This window comes from Eleutherodactylus coqui, chromosome 1 (assembly GCF_035609145.1).
Source record: "Eleutherodactylus coqui strain aEleCoq1 chromosome 1, aEleCoq1.hap1, whole genome shotgun sequence".
Classification (NCBI taxonomy): Eukaryota; Metazoa; Chordata; class Amphibia; order Anura; family Eleutherodactylidae; genus Eleutherodactylus; species Eleutherodactylus coqui.
The window spans coordinates 75,304,584-75,315,102 of record NC_089837.1 but is presented as its reverse complement, the minus strand read 5'-3'; the positions used below and the strand labels follow the sequence as shown (position 1 = coordinate 75,315,102).

At 51.1% G+C, this 10,519-nt stretch overlaps 1 protein-coding gene across 1 annotated transcript; it reads right to left on the bottom strand.

The window, feature by feature from the left end:
* Positions 1-787: 787 nt before the first annotated feature.
* LOC136620859 (uncharacterized) lies at positions 788-7,173 on the bottom strand. The gene is made up of 3 exons (XM_066595928.1): positions 6,789-7,173; positions 5,613-5,813; positions 788-3,180 (listed from the first exon to the last, which is right to left on the bottom strand). Exons 1-3 carry the CDS (start codon positions 7,171-7,173, stop codon positions 2,216-2,218), a joined length of 1,551 nt encoding a protein of 516 aa, XP_066452025.1. The 3' UTR covers positions 788-2,215.
* Positions 7,174-10,519: the final 3,346 nt, after the last annotated feature.

Here is a 10,519-nt window from a genome sequence, read left to right as displayed (position 1 = left end):
GAGGAATATCGTAGCTGTAGGTTCAGTATTTGCATTCTGCAGCTGAATGTCCATTACGTTTGTCTGACAACTTCTGCATGTATTTCCTGTTTTTTATCCAGGTTTAGGCCGAATGCCCACGGACAGATTTTTGCTGCGGAATTCACGGCCAGACGCCCGCTGCGAACTCCGCATCAATGTCTGTCTATAGGCATGCTATGTTAAAAGATTCTCCCCCACCCACAAGCAGAAATCAACTGCCATTGGGAGAATCACAGCATGTTTCATTCTGTGCGGAAAATTTCACGTCCGGCTTCCATTGCAGTCAATGGAAGATGCCCGTCCTGCGATACTTCCGCAGTATATTATATGGTCTGTGGTGATGGGTTTCCACCTGCAGTAGGTTTTCCGAAAGCACAAACAAATGGCATCAGAAAATGTTATGGAATATATCAGTCCCCTGCCTGGTAAATCTCCAACTTCAGCGTCAATATTATATATATGTGTGTGTGTGTGGAGATATATATATATATATATATATATATATATATATATATATATATTGTAAACCCACAAGGTGGCGCGCTCTCCAAGCACATTTCTAGACTTCCCATTGAAGTCAATAAACACATATGCACCTAGCTCCCTCTAATGGCTGCTGCTAGCTTTGTCAGAGACTTGTAGGAGTGAGGGAGATCTCTCTATTTGGGGAGAACCCAGACTGGGGGGACTCCCCATACTTCCCGCTCCCTTCCAATAAACACGTGACTACTTCTTAGTAACAAAAAACTTCTTTATTAACCAAAATTCTTAAAGACATGTATTTCACTCTATGCTGGCATAAATTATGTGGGAAGGCCACAGCTTATTTATATTATTATATAACATCAAATTATTTCCTTCTTTCCATGCCTATCGCCTGTTCCTAACATCTAATGCTCTAAACCTTTCGAGGCGTGAGAAAGCCCGTTACGGCCTGTACGCACCCTCAATCTTCCAGCTGGCATGGAAATACCGCTAAACCGCCTACTGCTGTGACAACTTAACACCTCTCAACCCGGAAAACCCCTTCCCATTCCCCCCTCAGCTCAGAGGGCGGGCGGGTGGGCGTCTTCCTTCTTCTCTTACTCCACGTGGAATGGCACACTCTCCTTCTCCCTCTCTCTTCTTCCTGTATTAACTCCTCCCACCTCCTCCGGTCGCTTAACCCTTTCCTGTCCTAATCTCCCGCCCCCCAGTCCCTCGCTCCTACGCTACCTGCTTTGTAGCTATCTAGACTGGGGGGACTCCCCATACTTCCCGCTCCCTTCCAATAAACACGTGACTACTTCTTAGTAACAAAAAACTTCTTTATTAACCAAAATTCTTAAAGACATGTATTTCACTCTATGCTGGCATAAATTATGTGGGAAGGCCACAGCTTATTTATATTATTATATAACATCAAATTATTTCCTTCTTTCCATGCCTATCGCCTGTTCCTAACATCTAATGCTCTAAACCTTTCGAGGCGTGAGAAAGCCCGTTACGGCCTGTACGCACCCTCAATCTTCCAGCTGGCATGGAAATACCGCTAAACCGCCATGAAGGATGCAGCATGCCTACGCTGCCATCCGCCCCCCACATGCCAGCGACATAGCCGCCTCCACCCCGTCCTGCAACCCCGATAGGAATGTGTCCATACCTATATCACTTAAATGGACACCATCCTTCCTCCACATACCTGGCACCTTTTTCTCCAGCTCCCAGTGCCTCACGGCTACCCCTCCTATTGACTTAACGAATTTAGAAATCTTAAAATTTACATTTTTTCTTACCCTGTCGATAGCCTCCACGTCCCTTGCTTCTTTCCACACTCTCCTGGCGACTATATCGGACCATACTATAATGGTGTCCTCAAAAATTTTTTGAACCTCAACATATCCTCCTTCATAAGCATTACTAACTCAGCTACCCTTACCCGGCCCAAGTCGTTCCCACCCGCATGAATTACCAGAATCACTTTCCCCTGGGACCATCTGCTGACACACAATATTTCTTGTAGCAGCCTGGCCCATTGAAGACCTCTTACCCCGTGCCATTTCACCTGGACCTCTTTCAGGCCCAGGTTTCTGCCAACGGGCCGGGTCCCCGCTCGTTTCTCTGCCCAATGAATGAAAGAGTGGCCCACCACCCAAACTGTCCACTCCGAACCTGCAAAATAAACACATAACGGCACACCACAATGTAACCTAAACTATAACACTCTCAAATTTGGTCGGACGTACGACTTGTACGCCTCCGACCTCCAGCGTCCAACTCGCTTCACCTCGTCTCCTCTCAATCCGCAAGCAAACGCAGACGTTGCTGCGCCGATCCTGAAAGAATGCGTGCCAAACTCGCTGGGCTCTAAACCTAATCGCTTCAAGCATGTGCGCATAACCGCCCCGAACTGGAACTTGGTCAGTGGGGCTCCTGAAGCATGCGCCAATAGTTGTCCTTTTCCGCTGTGCCGTGACAAAAACTGTCTCAGCAACGCCACAGGACAAGCCGCTGTCCCCAACGCCGTCAAGCGCAGCCACTCGCCTGCGCCATAAACATCAGTCTTGGACTTTTTGATGCATAGCTTTATATCATCTGTACCGCATAGAACATCCTCGAAACGCAACCCCCCCAGCTTCCTACAGCTGGGGGCCACTATTTCACTCAGTCTCAATGCCGCGAAAAACGCTAACGAAAACGCCACCCGAAAGAGCAGCACCTCGCTTTCATCTTTGCACACTGCTCCCAAAACGTTCAGCATCGCCTTTAACAGCTCAAATGTTATCGGCCGCCTGTCGTCTCTTGACGACCCTTCTTTTTTCCAACCTTTAAGAATCTGTCCGAAGACAAACTCCTTCGTCACGTCACGCCGTCCGTGCATGCGCAACAAAGACGCAATGGCCGATAAGTGCTTGCGCGCCGAGCTCGCCGATGCATCGCGACGCCGCAGCTCCGCTATAACGTCTAACGTCACCGCTCTTGCCCGCGCTCCCTCAGGTAATTGTCCCCCTGCTGCCATCAACCACCTTTTCCATATAGCATTATATCGCTTCCACGTCGATTCCGCAACGGAGTTGCGAATCAGAGTCGTGAGCTCTCTTCTACTATCTCCCATAAGATCGCCGGGCAACATACCCCTTTGACATCCGCTGTCGGGTGGAGTTCCCTGAATCTCTCCATCTGGAAACGAGAAAGAGCGTCAGCCGTGTTATTGTTTACTCCGGGTACGTATCTCGCCTTCAGCTTAATATTACTCTGCAGGCATCGCAAGACCAAATGGCGTAAAACTGCCAAAACCAAGGGAGATCTGGACGTCTGCCTGTTCACCGCTGTCACTACTGCCTGGTTATCCGACCAGAAGCAGATGTTCCTGTTTTCCAAAATCGGCCCCCAGATCTCCACCGCCACCATTAGCGGAAAAATCTCCAGCAGTGTTCTGTTCTTCACCCACCGTCTTTCGAACCATTCTCTGGGCCAAGGTGCACTGCACCAACTGTCCTCCAAAATTACACCGAAACCACAGGAGCCCGATGCATCCGACATCAGTCCCAGCTCCTCGTTTGCAACTTCCGCAGCTTGAAAAATCACCTGACCATTAAACGTTTGAAGAAAGACTTGCCATGTGTGCAAGTCCTCCTTCATACCCTTTGTCACTCTGACGAAGTGGTGTTTCTCTTTAATCCCGACTGTCGCCAATGACAGCCGCCTTGCAAACGGGCGGCCCATCGGAATGACCCGACACGCAAAATTTAGCAAGCCGATAATTACTTGGAGCTGGTGCAGTGTAACTTTCTTAGAACTGCCAACCAACTTAACCTCTTGCTGCAACCGCGCTACTTTCTCGTCCGGTAAACGAAATACCATTGCCATGGTATCGATTTCAATGCCTAAAAAAGTAAGACATGTCACCGGACCGACCGTTTTTCGCGTGACAGCGGTACTCCCGCTTTTCCCATCATATCCTGAAATGATGCCAATAACAACCCGCATACCTCGGAATCTGATGGCCCGACGAAAAGGAAATCATCCAGACAATGCAACACCGATCGGATGCCCGTCTCATATCGAAGCATCCAGTCCAGAAATGAACTGAACACTTCAAAGTAATAACAAGAGATGGAACACCCCATCGGTAAGCACATATCCACAAAATATAAGCCGTCCAAACGGCAGCCCAACAAGTGGAAACAATCTGGATGCACCGGTAATAGTCGAAAAGCGGACTCGATATCGGCTTTTGCCAACAGAGCCCCCTTTCCGGCCTGCCGTACTAGGCAGACAGCCCTATCGAAAGAAGTATACGATACGGCTGTTTGCTCCTTGGAAATCCCGTCGTTGACTGACTCGCCCGTCGGGTAGGATAGGTGATGGATAAGCCGGAACCTACCCGGTTCCTTCTTTGGTACCAAGCCCAAAGGTGAAACGCGTAAGTTCTCAAATGGCGGTTCCTGAAAAGGCCCCGCCATCCGACCCAGTTCTACCTCCTTTAACAGCTTCTCCATCACCATCTCTTTATTATCGTACGCCGATTTTAAATTGCGGCTAAGCTTTAACGCCGAACCCGGTTGGTGCGGAATGACGAAACCCGTGTTAAAACCTTCTTTAAGAAGGTTTGCTCCCGTCTCCTGTGGTATTTGTCTAACCACTCCTCCAGGAACAGCGCGTTCACTGGAGTTGCCCCCGGGCAACGCTGTTGCCGCGGGCAAGTTTTGCTTTTGTCTCCGAAACATTGTACCGCTGCGTGCGCACCGCCGCAAAAGGAGCACTCGTGCCGGAACTTACATGCTGCAAGAAACCGACAGTTTCCTTCATTAAATGCCCAGCAGGGACCCGAGGGCTTATGTGGAACGGGTGCCTGCTGCCCACCAGTAACCGTACTATTGCTCTGAAAAAGGGGCTTCGTCGGCTTTTGTGCCAGGATCAACTGGATCCAAGCATCTGTCGCCTTTGTCGCCCAGCTCACATTACTCGTTCCCGAAATTCTTCGACGAAAATCTTCGTCATAGCGCCACCATGCCGCACCTCCGTGCAGCTTGTAAGCGCTATGAATAGTGTTAATATATACCAGTAGCTCCGGGCCTTTACCCGGCTGGTACTGGCATATGACGTGAGCCAGGGTCACCATGGCTTGTAGCCAATTGCTCAATGTTTTCGCTATTTTGGGCTTCTTGTCCCGTTCTGCGAAGCGCTCCTTATCCACCGACACATGCTCCACCGATAGGAGCGACCAAATGTCCACGTGTACTCCACTTTTAATTTTTTCAATTGTGTCCTCCGCGAGGCCCACCCCCAGCGGGGCCACGCCACCAAATAAGGAGTCTGAAAAAACGCAGACCATCTTTTACCGACTCTTCGCCTTTTCCGGTCGCCACCACTGACGAACACCCGGCAGCGTGAGCCACATCACCAACCACGGGACTCCCCGGGTTAACACTCGTCACCATACCTTTACCTTTGACCAACCACGGGCGAGTCTCGTCTCGCCGGGTTACCACACGACACCGTTCCTTTACCTTTATCAAACTCATTCACCAGCGCTCTCAGCGCTACCATAAAGTTATTCACGTTATTGGGCGACGAATCACCCCACACTCTATCACATTGGGACTCACCCTCCAATTCGTCCTCCGGCCCTGCCGAGGGGAAAGACGGGTGACTCGGTCCCGGTTGGCTCCTTTCCGGACTCGCCACCGCGTGTCGTACCCTGTCCCTATTACGGGAGACACCACGGGGTAGTACGCTACAGCCATAGGACGCCCTGGAGGCTGCGGCCCATTCGCCCTGCCTTTCGGTATGTGAGGCCCGCCTCTCATCTGTGGCGGAAGCCGGTGAACATGGTAAAGCCTGCTGCGAAGCGCAAACCAAAGTCCCATGGCCGCTGTGCCTACCACTCCTGTCCACCGCTTCCGTTCGCCTGTACCCTCTAGCGAAATGGGGCGCCTCCCGACGTGTACAATGCTCACCAGACTCCAAAGACGAGCTATCAATCCTTGCATCGCTGCGCCAGCTTCCTTGCGTCATGCCGCTAACCCCCGCCTGCCGCCTTCCCCCACCCTCTGTCCCGCTACCGGCCCCTTGACTACCGGGCACGTAGCTTCCCCCTCCCCTCTTACCCTTCCTCTGTCTCGCCTGCCCACTTTGCTCCACCCCGTAAGCCCCTTGCCGGCCTGAAGTGCCTTCGATTACTCGCACTCGTCTGTCCTCTCCAGTAAGGGAAAACCCCCGTGGCGACATGTGACCGCTGCTCGCTGCCCCTCCTCCCCCTCCCTCCTTCGTTCGTACCCCGTAAGCCCCTTGCCGGCCTGAGGCGTCTTTACAGTACATACCGCTGCCCCTCATATTAGGGCATGAGCCCTGGGGCGACAATGGGGCCATACTGCCTAGTTGTACTCCCCCTCCCCCTTGCCGGCTTGAGGCGTATTTAGAATAAATCCTGCTGCCCCTCATATTAGGGCATGAGCCCTGGGGCGACAAGGGGGCCATACTGCCTGCTTGTACTCCCCCCCCCCTTCCCCCCCTCTGTTTACCCGCCCTGCGCCTCTTCTTTCTATTCCCTCCCCACCCCCCCCCTTGCCCTGCGCTCGCGCTGCTGCGGTCGCTTGCGCTGCTGCCGGCCTCGCTGCTGCCGCTGGCGCTCGTCTCCCTCCGCACGGGAGTCCCGGCGCCGGAACTTCTTCCGGCCCGCGGATCCATCCGCCCGCCGCCGGCACGGCGCGCAGGCCGTCCCCCTTCACTCTCTACCTGACGCTGGGCAGCCGCGGGGCAACCCCTTCCCGTGCTGGACTTACCCGCTCCTGATGCCGCTGCTGACGTCCCGGTAAGTACCTCGGGGTTTTCTCTTGTTCTACCGGCGCTTCTTCCGGTCACGCCCATGTTGCTTCCCGCCGCGGCTCGCTGAGGCCGCGCTCCGCCACCGATACTTGAACGCGCAGGTCTCGGGCTTGCGTGCTGGCCCCCCTTCTTCACGGCTGGGCTCGGGCTCAGCCTGGTAGGGGGAATCCTCCTTCTCTGGGGTCTTCCGCGGGGCGCACTGGCAACCATCTGCACCGGCTGGTCTTCTCCTGCCCCGGCTTCTCCCGACGGCGTGGCTCCGAACTCCACGGCCATCCTCATCAGCCAGTCAGGTCCCTGGCTGGCAACAGCTTCCTTGATTTGCAGAACGAGCTGGTCCATGTTTCTTCTCTTTAAATCTTCTGCCTTCCTTCACACGTCTTCCTTCTTCTCTTACTCCACGTGGAATGGCACACTCTCCTTCTCCCTCTCTCTTCTTCCTGTATTAACTCCTCCCACCTCCTCCGGTCGCTTAACCCTTTCCTGTCCTAATCTCCCGCCCCCCAGTCCCTCGCTCCTACGCTACCTGCTTTGTAGCTATCTAGGACACTCTGGGAGAGTAGAACAGTAAGCTGTAGACGTGTAATTTAGCCTATCCTCCCATGTTAGAGACTTATTAACCCCAAATCAGCATCAGGCCCAATCCAGATATTTACACACTTGCCAGAGGTTCACCTGCAGATTACATGCTCCAAGTAATTCAGTAATGGATTTAGAGAACACAAGGTTCTTCTTGTCTGCAACTGATAAACTCTGTGTGACAAAACACCAGCAATACCAGCCAGTTTAGTCAACCATGCCAGTTTACTGGCAGTGATTGTCCAGACTGTCTGCCATCCGTGTCTGTGATATAAGACATGTGGCCTGTGAGATCCTTAAAGGTTTTCTCCTCCTGCCCTTTTTTTTCATATAAATCTGATTAATGTAGAAGAGACAAAGATAAGCAGAATCTGAGCCATATTGCCCATTCATTGCCCTTTGCTCCATGCCATTGCAGACTTGAGCTGAACATCTAAGTAATTAGAGAAGACTGGTTTCTGTGTGACAATCATCTACTCAATAATGGGTCGGTCCACTTTTTTGGATGATCGTGGCTTTCAGAAGTCAAGAAACAAATTCCACAAGGTGCTGACCATCCTCCATTCTCAACTTGACTCATACCCGCTGCAACAGATCCATCAGTTGGTTCACATAAGTGGGAGCAGATCTCATAGTCCTTTCCAGCATATCCCAAGCATGTTTTATGGGGTTACAGTCTGGTGAGTTTGAGGGCCAAGGCATTGCGGAGAATTCATTGTTGTGTTCCTCCAACCACTCCCTAGTGATCCGAGCTCCAAGACATGGAGCATTGTCCTGTTGAAAGATGGCACGGTGGTTGGGGAAGACTTCCTGGGTGCAGATGGTCAGCTAACAGTACCCTGTAGTGTTCACCATTTAAGGACTGTGGTATGATAGCCGACAGTTCTAAGCCCTCCTAGAAAAATCATCCTCAGATCACTACACCGCCAACACCAACCCACTGAACTTCACCTATAAGCCTATAGGATATAGCTTCATGCTGTTTACACCAGATACGGACATGGCCATCCATATGGTTCAGCAGGAAATGGGGTTTGTCATTCCGAACAACCTTCTGCCATGTGTCCAAGGTCCATGGATATCTTTCCTGGGCCCATACGAGGTGTTGTTGGCTATGATGCAGGGTCATCAGTCACTCCCTTGTCAGTCTTCAGCTATTGAACCCCAGTTGATACAAAGTACTGCCACGTGGTCATTGTGGAAATTTAATTTCCCTGCTGCTATACTGCTGGGTCAGTTGGTTCACTGCGGCTTGTTATTGCTGAGATACCAGACTTGCCACCTGACACTCGCCTCTAGGATCAACTACATGTGGCCTGCCGTTGTGTAATCTTCTGTCGCATGTCTGTCCATTGTTCAACCAGCCTTGCTACATTCTTGACACCGTGGTTCAGGAACAGCCAACAAGTGCAACTGTTTCAGAAATACTGGCACCACACCTCCAGGCGCCAAGAATCTGCCATGGTCAAAGTCACTCAAGTCACTACGTTTACCCATGACTGTCTTATGTTGCCTTCTGCTGAGCTGAGGAGTGTTCAGCACATTATCTGAGAGCAGATTGTGATACAGCCATTAAGTGGTGCCATGTTATTGATCACAAGATGTCACACGCCAGTTGGTCCTAATGGAGTGATCGCTTAGTTTAAACTAGTAATAAGAGTACTTAAGCAAACAGCTTATCTGAGGCTGCCAGCTCTGAGATTGTCCATGCCAGTGTAGTCCTTTAGGCTATAGACCAGTGGTGGTGAACCTATGGCACTTGTGCCAGAGGCGGCACGCAGAGGCCTCCATGCTGGCACGTGCCACCATCAGCCGCTCATCACGTTAGTGAATACCGTCAATGGTGCCACAGCTCCCCTGCCAGTATTCACTCAGCGGCGCTGAACCCAGCGCACACTGTGACGTCAGTGTGCAGCTGTGATCCTCCTCCCTCCCCTGATGTCTCCTCCATGGTTCTGCAAGAGCAGGGAAAGGAGGCCTCCGGCAGCACACATTGAAGTCACAGTGTGCACCTGGGATCAGTGCCAGCAGCAACGCCGAGCAGAGGAGCAGTGGCGCTTCCACGAGAAGGAGGGGGTAAGTATATTGGTCACAGAGGAACACTAATGCTACTGGGGCCACTGTGGGATGTCACTGTTACTGCTGGGGCCGCTGTGGGAGGGTCACTGTTACTGCAAGAGCCGCTGTGTGGGGGGGTCACTGTCACCATTGGGGCCGCTCTGGGGGTCACTGCTGGAGTATGTTTACACGTGATGGAAATGCTGCAGAATGCCCTCAGTGGAAATTTCCATGGTAAATTCCGCAGCATTTCCGCATCCAAAAAGTAGTCAAAATCTGCACCCTGTCTATTTTGAACCAGCCCTGTCCTTTTTATAATGACAGAGGTAAAAATCATATGTCGTGCTAAGCCCCGCCCCTGACATGTTGGCACTTTGTGATAAATAAGTGGGTTTTGGGTTGCAGTTTGGGCACTCAGTCTCTAAAAGGTTTACCATCACTGCTATAGACCCTATGGGGACTTTTTGTTACTCAAGAGTTCTGGCAGAATCACTGGTTTTGAATGATTCCCTATGGGGGAGGGGCGGAATCCGCTAAATTCTAGACAATCTACAAGAAGCACGATTTGCTTTGGAGCACAAAACCTTTATCTGGATGAGAAGCAAAGCTCTCATAATGTAATCATTTTTGCAAAAGGATGGTGGGGTGCAACAAGCATTTTATGGTGATGGGTAATAAATAACATAGCGGGAAGCCTGCAGAGCCGAATTTTCATAGGTCAGCTTTATGTGGGTTGGTGAAGCAATGTGTATATGGGGAGGCACAACGGCACTCATAAGAGTAGTTCACTCTATATTGAATTTTGCTTTATGAAACATTCAATCTACTAGAAGAAGGTTTGGAAATAAGAGTCTCTGTGCGATGTGTGATATATATGTTAATGCTGTGGTATGGGGCTCTTGGTAGAAAAGTATTGCGTGCAAGCATCAATGAAGTGAAGAATGGTGCCAACAGATTACATAATGTTTTCTCATCACCCTGCACCACATCCTGACCTCACTGACTCCTGGACTAAGCTGCTGGTCATTTGAAGGCATTTATTAAAGGAATT

Bases quoted from the DNA above. Each gene is read 5' to 3' on its own strand.
- LOC136620859 (XM_066595928.1), bottom strand. From the start codon at position 7,173: ATGGACCAGCTCGTTCTGCAAATCAAGGAAGCTGTTGCCAGCCAGGGA. The intron at 5,814-6,788 runs GTAAGTCCAGCA...CTTCCGCCACAG, and splicing joins AGCAGCGGCATCAGGAGCGG to ATGAGAGGCGGGCCTCACAT. The intron at 3,181-5,612 runs GTGAGTCCCAAT...TCTCGTTTCCAG, and splicing joins GCCGGAGGACGAATTGGAGG to ATGGAGAGATTCAGGGAACT.